Source organism: Salmo salar, chromosome ssa06, assembly GCF_905237065.1.
Source record: "Salmo salar chromosome ssa06, Ssal_v3.1, whole genome shotgun sequence".
NCBI classification, from domain to species: Eukaryota; Metazoa; Chordata; class Actinopteri; order Salmoniformes; family Salmonidae; genus Salmo; species Salmo salar.
In genome coordinates, this window is record NC_059447.1 from 53,593,878 (window position 1) to 53,611,291 (window position 17,414).

A 17,414-nucleotide genomic window follows, 5' to 3' on the forward strand; every position below is an offset into this window, starting at 1 on the left:
TAACCAACAGTGCAGTTTCAAACAAATACGGATAAGATTAAGAGATAAAAAAATAAAAGTAATTAAAGACAGCAGTTGATAAGCAATTGGCCTTGTGTTTTAGGTTATTGTCCTGCTAAATGGTGAATTTGTCTCCAAGTGTCTGTTGGAAAGCAGACTGAACCAGGTTTTCCTCTAGTATTTTGCCTGTGCTTAGCTTTATTCCGTTTATTTTTATCATAAAAAAAACCCTCCCTGGTGCTTGCCGATGACAAGCATACCCATAACATGATGCAGCCACCACCATGCTTGAAAATATGAAGTGGTACTCAGTGATGTGCTGTGTTGAATTTGCCCCAAACATTATTCTTTGTATTCAGGACAACTTTTTTTGCAGTTTAACTTTAGTGCCTTATTGCAAACAGGATGCATGTTTTGGAATATTTTTATTCTGTACAGACTTCCTTCTTTTCGCTCTGTCATTTAGGTTAGTATTGTGGAGTAACTACAATGTTGTTGATCCATCCTCAGTTTTCTCCTATCACAGCCATTAAACGCTGCAACTGTTTGGGCCTCATGGTGAAATCTCTGAGCGTTTTCTTTCCCCTCCCGGTAGTTAGAAAGGATGCCTGTAACTTTGTAGTGACTGGGTGTATTGATACGTAATTAATTACGTAATTAATAACTTCACCATGCTCAAAGGGATATTCAATGTCTGCATTTATTTTATTTTTTCATCTACCAATAGGTGCCCATCTTTGCGAGGCATTGGAAAACCTGTTTTGACTGATTTCATGTCAATGTTAAAATTGCAAAAATTCGCTAGCTAGCTAACCAACAACTGTAACGATGTATTTGAGAGACAAGTGCTCATTGTGCAAATGTATTTGTTTTCAATAAACATATACAGTGAGGGAAAAAAGTATTTGATCCCCTGCTGATTTTGTACGTTTGCCCACGGACAAAGAAATGATCAGTCTATAATTTGAATGGTAGGTTTATTTGAACAGTGAGAGACAGAATAACAACAAAAATATCCAGAAAAACGCATGTCAAAAATGTTATAAAATGATTTGCATTTTAATGAGGGAAATAAGTATTTGACCCCCTTTCAATCAGAAAAGTTTTCTGGCTCCCAGGTGTCTTTTATACAGGTAACGAACTGAGATTAGGAGCACACTCTTAAAGGGAGTGCTCCTAATGTCAGTTTGTTACCTGTATAAAAGACACCTGTCCACAGAAGCAATCAATCAATCAATCAATCAATCAATCAGATTCCAAACTCTCCACCATGGCCAAGACCAAAGAGCTCTCTAAGGATGTCAGGGACAAGATTGTAGACCTACACAAGGCTGGAATGGGCTACAAGACCATCGCCAAGCAGCTTGGTGAGAAGGTGACAATAGTTGGTGCGATTATTCGCAAATGGAAGAAACACAAAAGAACTGTCAATCTCCCTCGGCCTGGGTCTCCATGCAAGATCTCACCTCGTGGAGTTGCAATGATCATGAGAACGGTGAGGAATCAGCCCAGAACTACACGGGAGGATCTTGTCAATGATCTCAAGGCAGCTGGGACTATAGTCACCAAGAAAACAATTGGTAACACACTACGCCATGATGGACTGAAATCCTGCAGTGCCCGCAAGGTCCCTCTGCTCAAGAAAGCACATATACATGCCCGTCTGCAGTTTTCCAATGAACATCTGAATGATTCAGAGGACAACTGGGTGAAAGTGTTGTGGTCAGATGAGACCAAAATGGAGCTCTTTGGCATCAACTCAACTTGCCGTGTTTGGAGGAGGAGGATTGCTGCCTATAACCCCAAGAACACCATCCCCACCGTCAAACATGGAGGTGGAAACATTATGCTTTGGGGGTGTTTTTCTGCTAAGGGGACAGGACAACTTCACTGCATCAAAGGGACGATGGACGGGGCCATGTACCATCAAATCTTGGGTGAGAACCTCCTTCCCTCAGCAGGGCATTGAAACTGGGTTGTGGATGGGTATTCCAGCATGACAATGACCCAAAACACACGGCCAAGGCAATAAAGGAGTGGCTCAAGAAGAAGCACATTAAGGTCCTGGAGTGGCCTAGCCAGTCTCCAGACCTTAATCCCATAGAAAATCTATGGAGGGAGCTAAAGGTTCGAGTTGCCAAACGTCAGCCTCGAAACCTTAATGACTTGGAGAAGATCTGCAAAGAGGAGTGGGACAAAATCCCTCCTGAGATGTGTGCAGACCTGGTGGCCCACTACAAGAAACGTCTGACCTCTGTGATTGCCAACAAGGGTTTTGCCACCAAGTACTAAGTCATGTTTTGCAGAGGGGTCAAATACTTATTTCCCTCATTAAAATGCAAATCATTTTATAACATTTTTGACATGCGTTTTTCTGGATTTTTTTGTTGTTATTCTGTCTCTCACTGTTCAAATAAACCTACCATTCAAATTATAGACTGATCATTTCTTTGTCAGTGGGCAAACGTACAAAATCAGTAGGGGATCAAATACTTTTTTCCCTCACTGTAGCTTACATGTCAACAATCTCAGCCATAACAGTCTGTTTTGCCCCATAATTGTGCACATGTCGGTTTTGTTGCCAAACAACCAACCCGTCTATAGTCAGATGAGAGTTGTGTCTCCAACACAATTTTCAACAGCACATTTAATAACAGTAACTTATCAAATTACATTGGTTGTAATAAGGCCTATTATTGCAGAAAACATTTACAAGCATTTTTGAATGCTTAAGGTGCGCAGATGTGCAAGATCAGGGGTATATACCTCACACAACAGCCTCACACGAAGCTGCACACAGTGTGCACTTTGACTAGGCTACTGATATTGCCTGGGGTTGTTCGACATACAAAATGACTTGTAGATCAATGACTGAGTGTCAACACAGTTACTTGCTTAGTTCAACACTGAAGGAGAGGACGCATCAGTTGTCACAAAAGATTAGGTACTTTCAGGAGGTAGAAAGAAAGTAATTTGCAAAAAACATTTGTGAACCAGTGATTCGTAGTGTTCAAATCGATTTTCTGACCTATGCATGCTTCATTTTGATCGATTCGGAGTCCCGCAGACCGATGCACTTCTATCTTAAAAATACTAACTGGGGACCGATGCTAATATTCCACGATATGCAATACATAGATTCATTGTAAGATTGCATTCGACAACACTCAGCTTGGCATGATATAGGCCTTTCATAATAACAGGGTACTCACAACAGGAAGAAATAGAACACAGGTAGACCTATTTTGTGGGATGTATGACCTATGTACATTGTACCAGTGTATATAGTCAGCAGATGATGGCCAGCAGTGATTTCTGCATCCTGTGTGGAGCGGTGGGCATAATCAGGCCTAATTGCCTCTCCCAGGAAACTCAATTACTGTGTGACAGAGACTCAAGTCTCAGTGGGGGAGAAATGTGATATATAGCAGCTTTCTGGTGTTTTTTTAGTTGATAGGGCTCCACAGTTGCCCAATAGAATGCACTAGGGGCACTAGTTGTTGGTCTAATAGGTGACATTTTCAAGAGGTTCTGATCAATCACTTTAGCAAGTGAAATGTAGAATTCAAGAAACATAAACTTGACAAAAAAACTGCTAAAACGGGAAAATGAACATACATGACTAAAACATGGGTCAATAAATGCTGTAGAATAGCCCTGGACTAATTCAAACAACTAACTACTGGAGAGAAAACCTGTTCTGAGTGGAACAGCACACCCAATTGTACAAATTAGGAATCACAGCCTAGGCAACAGCAACAGACAACCCAATGAATTCATCTCCGCCAGGATGATTTTTTCATTGCTTTCCAACAGTATATTGCATCATATCAAAAGATGTGTAAGCAAGCAGAGTGCAACAACTAAAACACTAGGCCTACTGTGTGAATTGAGGCATAGTAAACACAATTGAATGAATTCGACAACACATTTTGCAATAACAGATTGCGGCAGTAATGTGCCTTCACAGGGATCAAGCCGAGGGCGTGGTCCAAAACTACACAATCACCATGGGGACGAAATAGCAACTCTGCTGCAGTTGAATAATTAGCGGTCCGATTGGCATCTATCCCTGAACTTCTTTTCCATTCCACTGTCAAAGCCAGTTACTTAACCTCCCTGGGCAAGGTGGGACGTTTGCCTCCCACCCTAGTCAACAGCCAGTGGAATCGCGTTGCGCGAAATACAAATACCTCATAAATGCTATAACTTAAATTTCTCAAACATATGACTATTTTACACCATTTTATAGATACACCTCGCCTGAATCGAACCACGTTGTCCGATTTCAAAAAGGCTTTACAGCAAAAGCAAAACATTAGATTATGTTAGGAGAGTACCCTGCCAAAAATAATCACACAGCCATTTTCAAAGCAACTAGCATGCATCACAAATACCCAAAACACAGCTAAATGCAGCACTAACCTTTGACGATCTTCATCAGATGACACTCCTTGGACATCATGTTACACAATACATGCATTTTTTGTTTGATAAAGTTCATTTCTATATATAAAAACAGCATTTTCCATCGGCGCGTGACGTTCAGAAAATATTTTCCCTCAAATACTGCCGGTGAATCAGCGCCACAATTTACAAAAATACTTGTCATAAACATTGATACAAAATGAAACTGTCATTCAAAGAATTATAGATGAACATCTCCTTTATGCAAACGCTATGAAAGATTTCAAAAAAGCTTCACGAGGAAAGCACTCTTTGCAATAATCTGAGTACTGAGCTCAGAAAAATACACTAGGCTATACAGATAGCCGCCATCTTGGGGACATCTAAAATCATACATTGCATTAGAAATATTCCCTTACCTTTGATCATCTTCAACAGAAGGCACTTCCAGGAATCCCAGGTCCACAACAAATGTTGTTTTGTTTGATAAAGTCCATCATTTATGTCCATATAACTCCTTGTTGTTCGTGCGTCCAGTAAGCTACTCCAAGTGTAGAAAGCGCACGGACGATGTCGCGACGAAAAGTTTAAAAAAAGTTGTATTTACGTTCTTTCAAACATGTCAAACGTTGTAAAACATCAATCTTTAGGGCCTTCAGAACGTGAAGATTCAATAATATTTCAACCGGACGGTTCCTGTGTCTTGATAAAGGTTTTGGAACGAGAGGATCCTCGCTCGTGAACGCGCCCCAAGAAGTGATGTCACCCCCTGCCTCAACAACTTCCCCTCCTTGTCATTCGGTCTCTGTTCATCGTAGAAGCTTCAAACAACTTTGTAAAGACTGTCGACATCTAGTGGAAGCACAATTATTACTACGTCACAGTGTATTCAATAGGACACGACTTGAAGGGAGCCCATGCATCCAGATTTCCACTTCCTGGTAGGATTTCTCTCAGGTTTTTGCTTGCCATATGAGTTCTGTTATACTCACAGACACCATTCAAACGGTTTTAGAAACTTCAGAGTGTTTTCTATCCAAATCTACTAATAATATGCATATCCTACCTTCTGAGTCTGAGTAGGAGGCAGTTTAATATGGGCACATATTTTTCCCGAAATTGTCAATACTGCCCCCTAGCCCCAACAGTTTTAAGTGTCTTAAAGTGGGGAGTTTAGGCTTTCTCTGTGTGGCCTTGTCTGCTCTAAGCTGGGCAGTGTTCAAAAGGGATGAAACAGAAAACAATGCTCTAAAACAGAGTAAGTGAACTTGTCCAATAAGAAACAATAGTTTTTGTTTCCTGCTACAAAAACATTGCTACGCTCTGACCTAATGGTGAGATTTCTGGCACAAAATGGATGCCATGGCATTATCCAGGTGGGTACTTCACATTAGCAGTGGATGAGGAGAGTACTCCCCATACAATGTAAAGCACCAGGAGCACCTAGAACAGCACTAGCTGCAAATCCAATCCATTATTATCAAGTTATCAAGGTCTACACACTGAATACAATATTGGATACAAACAAATGTTTTGAGAATGTCAATGTTCGCTTAGCCTAGATCATAATGAACAACAGTAGTTTCACCTAATGAGAGTCACATTACCATAGTGAACCTTATAAAAGGTGAAAAAAAATCACTGCAGTTTGAGGTCAGGTCAGAAAGCTGACAAACACATGTTCATGTTATAGCAGACACACAGGGCAGCATAGAAAGATTTTACATTGCATTCATCTCCATTTCCGGAAACACATTAGCAGAACAGCCAAGCTTTACAGATCTCAAACCACAAACATTGATGTCAACCACACATTACTACATTAGACAGCTTCCCTTTCAAGTGTCTTATTTCTTCATCCTTGTGTGAGGGGATGGAGTTTCCTTGTCAATGTTAGGGGGTGATTTTTATTTTATTGCCTGTTTCTTGAGCAAAACCAAAGTTATGGGTTCAACTCCTAACATAAGGCAAGATAAACTTGTCAATAAATTACAGTAGTAGACAACAGTTCTGACCAGTGTTGGTAAAAGCACATCCCTCAAATAGTGCATTTCATCAGCTGCCTCTCTTCCTCTAAATGTCTATTCTCCTCCTCCTCTTCACACTTCTCCAGGTGGCCCTCGATCCTCTGATTTGGGATGCCTTTTGCCTCCTTTGGACTGCTTTGCCACCGAACGGATGTTCTTCTCTATATGACACATAGGAGAGGGGATATTGGATGGTGCATTGAATAAACCAATGCATGAATGAATAAATAAATGATAAAACTTTATTGATCATCAGATGGGAAATTGCATGTCACAAGTAATGTCACCCCATTTGTTGAGATAATAATGGGAATAGCAATGGTGATACTGCATATAAACTACAAGCTATCCTAAACTGCTAAATTATCACCCATGGCTGTTACACTTAAGTTAGAAATGGCTGCCTGCATTGTTAGGATGGAATGAATTAAATTCTGGAATTCTGGAATTAATCCATGTCAAGTTTTTATGAATCTTTCTCAGTCTATTTGATTAAATTTCAAATAATTTCATGACTTGGGTATGTTATCATGTGTGTGTATGCATGTGTCTGTGCCTATGTTAGTGTTGATTCACAGATCCCGCTGTTCCATAAGGTGTATTTTGACCTTTTTAAATCTGATTCTACAGCTTGCATCAGTTACTTGATGAGGAATAGAGTTCCATGTAGTCATGGATCTATGTAGTACTGTGCACATCCCATGGTCTGTTCTGGACTTCGGGACTGTGAATAGACCTGTTGTGGGATGTCTTATGGGGTATTCATGAGTGTCCGTGCTGTGTGCCAGTAGTTCAAACAGACAGCTCAGTGCATTCAACATGTCAATACCTCTCATAAATACAAGTAGTGATGAAGTCAATCTCTTCTCCACGCCAGGAGAGATTGACATACATATTATTAATATTAGCTCTCTGTGTACATCCAAGTTCTGAACAAATTGCAATTTTCCTAAGTCTCTTTTTGTGGCACACCTGACCACACAACTGAACAGTAGTGCAGGTGCGACAAAACTAGGGCCTGTAGGACCTACCTTGTTGATAGTGCTGTTAAAAGGTAGAGCATCGCTTTAATATGCTCAGTCTTTTTCCCTCCAAGTTGTCAGACCCTGGTGGCTTGTCATTGTTGATTGACAAAAATAAATTCTGCACTTCCACACTCCCTTTATGGAATTCAATGCTTGTCTTTCATAATTTAGTCAGATATACTTGGATGTGTAGTGTCAGCGTTTGTTGCTGGCATGTCATGACTAAGTTTGCTTATCTTGCCAATTAAAAAATAATTAAAGTAGTTGGCAATATCAGTTGGTTTTGTGTTGAATGAGCCATCTGATTCAATAAATGATGGAGCTGAGTTTGCCTTTTTTCCCAAAATGTAATTTAAGGTGCTCCAAAAGCTTTTTACTATCATTCTTTATGTCATTTATCTTTGTTTCATAGTGTAGTTTCTTCTTCTTTTTATTCAGTTTTGTCAAATGATTTCTCAATTTGCAATACCTTTGCCAATCAGTTTGGCAGCCAGACGTATTTGCCATTCCTTTTACCTCATCCCTCTCAACCATACAGTTTTCAATTCCTCGTCAACCTACCGGGATTTAAACATTTTTATAGTCATTTTCTTAATGACTACAAGACGTTTTGTAGTGATTCCTATGTTGTTGATGTAAAAAAGATTTGTTGGATCGTTGTGTGTAATGAGGAGCAAACAGACACTGCACTTGACACATTTATGAAATTGCTTATTCTAGTTACTAGTAAGCATGCACCCATTACGAAAATGACTATAAAAACTGTGTAGACTGTTAATGCTGTAAATGTCTATTGTAGCTGGAAACTACTGAGTTTTAATGGAATATCTACATAGGCGTACAGATGCCCATTATCAGCAACCATCACTCCTGTGTTCCAATGGCACGTTGTGTTAGCTAAGTTTATAATTTTAAAGGCTAATTGATCATTAGAAAACCCTTTTGCAATTATGTTAGCACAGCTGAAAACTGTTGTCCTGATTAAAGCAGCAATAAAATTGGCCGCATTTAGACTAGTTGAGTATCTGGTGCATCAGCATTTGTGGGTTCAATTACAGGCTCAAAATGGCCAGAAACAAAGGACTTTCTTCTGAAACTCATCAGTCTATTCTTGTTCTGAGAAATGAAGGCTATTCCATGTGAGAAATTGCCAAGAAACAGAAGATCTCGTACAACGCTGTGCCCTTCACAGAACAGCGCAAACTGGCTCTAACTAGAATAGAAAGAGGAGTGGGAGGCCCTGGTGCACAACTGAACAAGAGGACAAGTACATTAGAGTGTCTGATTTGAGAAACAGACTCCTCACAAGTCCTCAACTGGCAGCTTCATTAAATAGTACCCGCAAAACATCAGTCTCCATGTCAACAGTGAAGAGGCGACTCCGGGATGTTGGCCTTCTAGGCAGAGTTCCTCTGTCCAGTGTCTGTGTTCTTTTGCCCATCTTAATTTAATCTTTTTATTTGCCAATCTGAGATATGGCTTTTTCTTTGCAACTCTGTAATCTGTTACTCCTCAACCCTGGATATGGCTACTATATCCAGGGTTGGATACTGCTTTCAAGCTCATTTCAGCAGCATTAATATATATGTGATCAATAGATTTCATTCCTGTCTGTTTGTAACTCCTCTGGTAGGTTGACTGATAACCTGAACCCGGTTGCAGGCACTGGTTACAGTAGCAAGAGTCAGAAGAAGTGCAATGTCTCCCCCAAGTGAGCTTCATAGGAGACACACCTGAGTTGGCATCTGGTTCATTAAAGTGATGGTGAGGCTATCCCACTGGTCCGACAAGTCGGTGATATGAGCTGAATAACTGGTTTTGGTTTTGACCAGCAGGGTTGCCACGCTCCGTTCGGCCTTTCTCCTGTCCTCCTAAACTTTTTATTAAGAATTAGACATGTCATGTGATATAGGTGAGGCCTCAATGCAGCCAAAGACATTAGGAAAATCTAAAGGTAACCAATTCAGTGTGTTTGTATGGGTTCTGCTTTGTAGGTAATAAAGCCTCTACTGAAAACAATACACCATCGATCATTCAGATAAATGCTTAAGAAAATGCTAAGTGTAAAGGCTTCAGTTTTGACTCAAAACAGAGTAGCATATCAATATATGGTGTTTACCTTCGTGTGATATTGGTTTCCTTCAGTCAGGGCACTGCACTAGCTACTGATAGACATTCACATTGAACCTCTCCGGCAAAGCCTTGTTTCTCCTCATCTCTTCGATCCTCCTTTCCAGCTCCATGGCTGTATTGGATGGGTGTACAACCTCTGGCTCTGCAGAACATTAGCAAGGGGAGAACATTGAGTTAATTATCAAGCAACTGTATAGCATCTTTGTGAAAAGTAACTGAAAGGCAAAACAACATTTGCTGGAATGATCAAAAGAACATGGAACAATAACATCCACAATGGCCAATGAGAGAGAACCCTTACTATGGGCCTCTTTTCAGTGCTGCTGTTCTGAGCAGGTAGCTAGGTCCGTTTGAAAGAACACCTGCATTAACTAGTCTCACCTTTACAACTGTTTTGTTCTGAGTTTGTCACCTGCAAGCCATCACCAAGTTTGCAAAACAGAATGAAAGTATAGGATAATTGCATTACTATACGGTAGAGTTCAAGTGTTTAACTAGGAAAAGTTTATTTGAAAAACTGAAATATTGACTAAATGTGCACCACTAGATAGCTGACGAAAGCTAACTTATAGCTTTGCTAGAATGTTTTGCCAAAGCTAACTAGCAGCTATAACGTTAGCTAGCATTGCTAGAATGTGACTTTGCCACAAAATTGACCGAGTAAAAATTCACAAGTAGGAATAATGTTTGTAGCAACTAAATTACCTAGCTATATCAAAAGCAAACTTTACTTGTACTTTATTTTAACTTTAATACTAATGTTATGGGCCATGATGAATTTGTTAACCAATACACTTTGGCAAGCACATTTTCGCCATCTTTTTGCTAGCAATATTTTGGGATGAGTTGAGTGAGAGTTTAGAATGTGGGGGCAGTATTTGCATCAAACAGAGCAGGAGGCACAGACAATGAACTAATCAATGATCTAATTAAAATGCCCACCTGACCAACATAGTAGGCCTAGCCTTCTCCAGGTACCACCGAGGTTTGATTTGAACAGTTATCCATGGTGCATTGACAGATAAAAGCAGTTTGCACCATACTTAACTATCAATCTTGCCTTTTCATGTCGTGCAACCTGTTGCTGTATCACGACCATTAACTTGTGTCCATCCTAAAAATACTCCATATCAACAGTGTAGTTACAGCAAAACCAATCATAATATACCCTTTGCAATGCAAATGAACATAGCTCTGTTGTCTGTCCTGTTTGGATTATACTCTAAATCATTAGAGTACAAACCAGTGCTCGATCCCTCTGATATATGGTCCAGCTACATATCTAGGACTGCTGCAAGGTGCTGACTGAGGGAGCTAGACTTATTTTGTATATTTTTCCATCATAAAATATATAAAATACTCAGTGCTTGACTCGGACGGAAATAGGTTTCGGTACCTATTTTGGGTGTCAGTACAGCTTATATTTAGGTGCAGGAGCTCCACAATACTTTTGAGCTAATATTCTATAAGAGAAAGAGGAGCACAAGCAGTATAATATTTGTTCATTACTCAGCTCCGGTGAGCTCCTGGTGAAGTCAAGCACTGAAAATACTACAACCCTTGCCTAGGTAGGTCCGTGATCACTTCAAAGTGGGTTAACTCTATTGGAGCCATGGTTAGAAAGTTTGCCTCTGGGCTGTTGTTGCTCCCTACATTGTGATCAGAAGTGGGATGAGTCTATCAGAGTTGCGTATACACGTGAGGGACTTGTTATGTTGAAGCCAGGTTATACGCTTTTCCGAACGGAGGGGATAGTATAACAACCCTTGACCTAAGTAGGCCTATTACGATTTCCCCCCCAAGTGGGTTACCGTTTTGGAACAGTGAATAGTAAGTTTGCCTATGGGCTTTGAGACCCATAGGGGAGTTGCACTGTTGCTGTCTGCTACAATACTTTGTATTTATGTGGTAATTAAGTAATGGAAGACAACATGAAAGACTAATTAACATAACCCACTGGAGTTCGACACAAACAAAATGTTTTTTCACATGGAGAGTATCCACTTGGTTTATTCAGACCTTGAGAAAAAGCATCTATATCCAAATGAAAACATTTATCGTGGGTAAATAATATATTTTTTAAACAGCCTTACAAACTGGTACAATAATGTTTTCACCTCTCAGATACCCAAAAATCAGTCACCCAACAAAACTGACATTTCCGAGCTTGACCTTGTTACCAACACAACACAATGAAATGACCACCAAAAAACAGTGACAGTGATAAACTAAATTCAGATCCTTAAAAGATGACTCATCACTCTTGCTCTTTTGAAACAGGATACATACCAAGAGCCATTTAACACTACTGTGAAAAGCAACAAACAGCTAGACAATTAACCTTTGAGTATACTAGGCCTACCTTTTACCAAGGAAAATCAGCATGACTTGGGGTGAGTTATCAGATTGTATGTATGTATTATTTTAAAGGTTGTAAAATCCAATAACAAATTCAAATTGCAGAAGTAAAAGTACAAAAATGATAAATTACCTATGCTTTTATATAACACCAGTTTGGGTTCTCAAACTCATTTCCATCCAAATGTTAGGCTAAGGGGGAAAAAAATTATTCCTCAGAACCATGTTAGCTCATAAGGTACAGTTATACACAGAAAATGCATGGTTCTTGAAAAACTGTTACTGTGTTAAGGAAATGTCCTTTACCCTGATTTTGATTGAATGGGGCCCTGAGTTGTGGATTATACAAACATTTGCTTGCTTGCTCATTAATAATGCTTATTTTAGCCCCTGAAGGGATATCACCTTGTTAAGGTAACTAATAGACAACATCCATACATGGTTATTTTGTAAGCTACATTGTGATGGCTTAAGAGGCTTCACCAGCTCCCACACTAATGCATGTCATGTCAAGATGTTTTCAGAGATTATGTTCTCTCTGCAGTGCAACAAACAAAATGATTTGCATTTCACAGTAGCGAAATGTGTGTGATGCTATCTAACATGCAGGAGACATATTGCTCAAGTAGTTCCCCGCAATACAACACCAATGTAGGACAAACCTTAATATTAGCTGTGTAATGCAATCAAACAAAAGGGCTGATCTGATTGGTTAAAAGACCAATTAGTGGCAAAAGATCTGAAATGGTCTGCCTGTGTAAATGCAGCCAAGGTAATACAAAGGCAAATGTAAAGGGATACTTTAAATGTAACACAAATGTTACTTTGATACCTATCCAAGCTGAAGAGAAGGCTAATGTAACATGAATGAAATAGAAATCACTTAGTACATAAAAGTTCCTAAGAGTGGATTCAGACTTAATGATTTTAGGCTGTGTACAGTATACAAAAAGGAAATATTACAGTCTGTAAAGCCAAATTGATGGCTGTCCTAGTCACTGGGTTACAGAAGTTCTGTTGCTAATTGTATAGGTAATTTACAATACCCCTACCTTGCCATGAAATCTGAACAACAATTGTAATGTAGACATAACCGTTTTCTCACACAGCCATTTTTCAGTTTTGTGTTTACTAATATTGCATAGTAAACAGATTAAATAATTGATTATGCAAAAGAGAGAGTGCATGATCTTGTCTTTGTGGCATGAACAATTTCATAGGGAATTAGGTTATAACCATTGCCAAGAGTTCAGTATGTGTTTCTATTTGTTCTGGTTCCAACCAGTGGAGCAATTCTAGTGTTTTTGTGTATTGACATTATTTTAAATGTATAAGTGCTGGTACAGTAACTGCTCAACAAGACTATATTAAAGTGTGGATTCATATTACAATAAAAAAAATATATATATTTTGCATAGGCTATGTTTGCTAGACACTAGATTCCAAAAGCGTTAAAACATGAACAAATTTGCTAAGGATTTGTCTGTAAATGTTTACATTTTTAATTTAACTAGGCAAGTCAGTTTAGAACAAATTCTTATTTACAATGACGGCCTATACTGGCCAAACCCGGACGACGCTGGGCAAATTGTGCGCCACCCTATGGGACTCCCATTCCCGGCCGGTTGTGATACAGCGTGAACTCGAACCAGGGAGTCTGTAGTGATGCCTTTAGCACTGAGATGCAGTGCCTTTGACCGCTGCGCCACTACTGTGTGTGGCAAATGTGCTAAGGATTTGTCTACTGTATGTGGCAATCATCAAATTACATTAATGTGTGTTTAGTACAGGGGTGGAAAACAAATAGACATTAAACTCAAACATGTATGCCTAATCCTTTAGGCAATAAGACACTTCGATTTGACATACATTTTGAAAGTGCAGATTTAGTAGGTTCTTTTTTTTGTGTTTAAGTGCATACATTTGTTCTCACGTTTATGACTTTGAAGTAACAGATACATTCATTCAGGCAGGACACAGTCTTTTGGTGTGTTTGGAGTTGTAGTGGCTCCGCATGTCCTTGCGAAGGCGAAACTTCTCCCTGCAGACGCCACAGACGTATAGGTGCACATCCATGTGTTTCTCCAGGTGCTCGCCGCTGGGGAAGATTTGAAAGCACACCTGGCAGATGGTCTCCCCGGCCGACAGGTGCGAGATCATGTGGCGCACATGGTCGTGTTTGAGGAAGGTGCCCTGGTTGCACACGGGGCAGACGTAGCGCGCCACGCCCTTGTGCATGTCGGTGTGCAGCCGGAGCTGCCGCTCCCGCAGGAATTGCTTGCCGCACGTCTGACAGCTGAACTGCTTCTCCTTGGTGTGGACGGTGTAGTGCTCCCGCAAGTGGCAGCGCTGGTAGAAGCCCTTGCCACAGATGGCACAGAAATGCTTGCGCCGGTGGTCAGGCTCGACACCGCCATCCTCCAGCAGGACAGGGCGGAACAGCTCCTGCTCGTGGCAGGTCAGAGCGTGTTCCAAGGCCAGGCTCTCACTCTGGAAAAACAGGCCACAGTGGGGGCAGGCCAGGTCACCCCCCTCCAACAGCCCATCGTCCATGGCCTGCAGGTCCTCTGGCAGGGGCATGTCGCCTTCCTCCCCATGAGAGTCAGTGTCCGCACTCTGAGGTTCGCCACAGCGCTCAGCATGCTCCTGCAGTTGCCACCCCTTGATTAGGACCTGGCCACACCTCCCACAGGCGCAGATGTGGCCCATGTGGCTGGAGATGTAGTGGGCTGACTGGTACTCTTCCGTGAGAAGTTCTCCGCACAGCTCACATGGCAAACTTTCCCCATCCTTCTTCTCCTCTTTAATCTTGTGCATCTTAGCAGGTATGCCAGAATCCTCATTGCTGGACATGTGCCCTTCAAATGGCTTGTTGCTGTCGTTCATGACGGAAACACCAGCCTCGGGCTCCTGGTCAAATTTAATCGGGTCCCTCATAGTCTCATTGAGTGCACTGTGCCTCGCACTGATATCTCCCACCTGGACCACTTTAATGCCATTCATCATCTCGGACACTACGTTTTCTTCCGGCTCCACCTTGATGGTGATATTTCTGGCAGACCCAGGCTCATTTTCCGTACCAGTTGCCACAGACCTGATCGCTGTGTCGGAGTCAGACTTGTGGTCCGGCCAATCTCCTCTAGCCTTGCAGACCACCCTGTGCTCCTCCATCCCCTCAGAGGCCGAGCTCTCCGCCTTTCTGGAATCATTGTCTGCCTCTGCGCTGGTCTTGGGGACCTGGAAGGCCTTACGGTTGGTGCAGGTGAGGATATGCTCAATCAGCAACTTCTCGCAGCTGAAAACAAAGCCGCAGTCGTCGCAGGTGTATGTGCGTCCGAAGCGGGGGCGCTCTTTTAAGGTGGTGATCCGGGCGCTGGGCCTCTTGCGTAGGTCACAAGGTTGCTCAGCTACGCTGTCTAGAAACGGTGATGCTACTACTACCAAAGGGGGTGCCACATCCACCACCACGAGTGCAGGCCTGTTGACTGGGACAGGAATGCTTGGTCGCACAGGCACAGCAGTAATTGCAACTTTGGGCAAACTTTTGGGCTCGGTCTCTGGGGTACCTGGCTTCTGCTGCTCATACATGCGGACTCCAAAAATCATTTTGCCGATAATTGCCGGGCCAGCGGAGGAAGAGGAGCTGGACGAGGTGGTGGAGGAAAAGGAAGAGGTAGAGGAGGACGGTGTGAGGTTTGAGGTGCTTCTGATGTCCCCGAGGTCCTCCAGGGAGTCGGGGATGTAGTACATCTGCAGGAAGGCCATTGAGGCCTTGAGCTCCTCAAACTCGTAGCTGCCCACCACGATGCGGCCCAAGTACATGAGCTGCAGGATTAGGTCGAAGTACTCTGCGCTAATCTGCATGTTGCTGAGGTCCATGCTCGCCGTCCCCTGTTGGTCTCGGATGAACATCATGCGGAAGTAGGAGCTGCAGGCAGCCAGCATGGCCTTGTGGGCCCGGAAGTAGATGTCGCCGATGGCGATGCAGCAGTCACACAGGAAGCCCCACTCCCGCTGGTTGTTGAGCTGCTGCAGGACATGCTCGCTGTGGCTCGGCCTCGCCATCAAACTGGAAAAGGAGTAGAGAGGAGAGAATTAGCAAAGCAATGCTTCAATCTACAGATTTGGTAGCACCAAATCTGTTCGAAAACAAGTGTGTAAACTTGTGCAGAGACCAATTGCATGTCTTATGATGTCTTTATACGCTAAATTAAGCTGTTATTTCTTCATGATACCCCTAGTAAAATAAAAGGTTACATATAACAATATAAGAGACATATGTGAATCAGTCTTTTCACAACACAAGAGGAGACCCAACAAACGCAACATAAAAACTAAATTGTAGGTACTCCACACTCCTAGACATTCGATAATTTACACATTAATGGTTGCTTATTAAATTATTTTTAAAGATTAACACTCATGCCTTAAAAAGGTGGAATCCGCAGGTCGCCCCACTTCTTGTGTTGTGTTTTCACTTTGAATGAAAACAAATCGGGTTGAGCCTTGAGCCGCCTTGGGCTGGCCTTTTGGGCAAGATGTGTCATTGTGCTAAATCCTGCCTACTCAAATGACGCTGCTGCCATGGCTCCGTGGCTGAAGAGGAAGGAAAGTCACCTGCGAGCTACAGCCGCCAAAAGCAAACACAGAGGAGACTAAGCCAACAAGCTAGCTAACTTGTTTGCAGATAAACGGTTCTGGTAGCAGGGACAACATTTTAAGAAAATATCGACAGAAACAAGCATAATTCTCAGTTTTTGGATCTGAATCAACTTGACCCCAAAAGACTGCGCATGACCAATCCAGAAACTGGATAAACTTTGGAATACATTTTGAATGTTGGAAGAGTGGCGCCGAAATGGCCCCCTTTCATGGACTGGTAGGTAAGTGTTGGGTGGAGTTTTTAGCCTACTAGCTACTAACCTTAGTGTATACAATGTTGAAGCTAGCAAACACGACTACTTAGCTGGCTAGCTAACATCTTCTGTATTCGGACTGTTTTGTTCTCAAAAGGAGTCTAACAATAGCTATGGGATGTAAACAAATTTGTGCACAAAATTGGAGAGAAATAAGCTTTTTGTGCATATGGAACATATCTGGGATCTTTTATTTCAGCTCATGAAATATTGGACCAACACTTTACTTGTATATTTTTGTTCAGTATAGCTTTAGTTAGCTAGCTAACATTAGCTAGTTGAAATAAAGGCAATGGTAGTCTTGTGGGTTTTATGCAGTGTAGCCAGCATCCCGGAGTCACCTCTTCACTGTTGACATTGAGACTGCTGTTCTATGAAGGGAGTAGCACACAGCGCTGTACAAGATCTTCAGTTTCTTGGCAATTTCTCACATGGAATAGCCTTCAATTCTCAGAACAAGAATAGACTGACGAGTTTCAGAACAAAGTACCTTGTTTCTGGCCATTTTGAGCATCTAATCGAATCCACAAATGCTGATGCTCAACTAG

At 41.7% G+C, this 17,414-nt stretch overlaps 1 protein-coding gene across 2 annotated transcripts in view; it reads right to left on the reverse strand.

Moving 5' to 3' along the window:
- Positions 1-5,526: 5,526 nt before the first annotated feature.
- LOC106607639 (zinc finger and BTB domain-containing protein 1) overlaps positions 5,527-17,414 on the reverse strand; it is a 41,075-nt gene continuing 29,187 nt past the window's right edge. The window contains exons 2-3 of one of the 2 annotated variants that reach the window (XR_001329242.2): positions 9,579-9,734; positions 5,527-6,595 (exon numbers count right to left, since the gene is read on the reverse strand). Coding sequence is in view for 1 of the 2 variants with exons in the window: in XM_014204779.2 (XP_014060254.1) it covers positions 13,916-16,015 (2,100 nt within the window). In the remaining variant the exon portion in view is untranslated. Of the gene's footprint in view, positions 6,596-9,578; positions 9,735-11,570; positions 16,020-17,414 lie in introns of those variants that run through there. The other variant, XM_014204779.2, reaches the window with a different exon arrangement.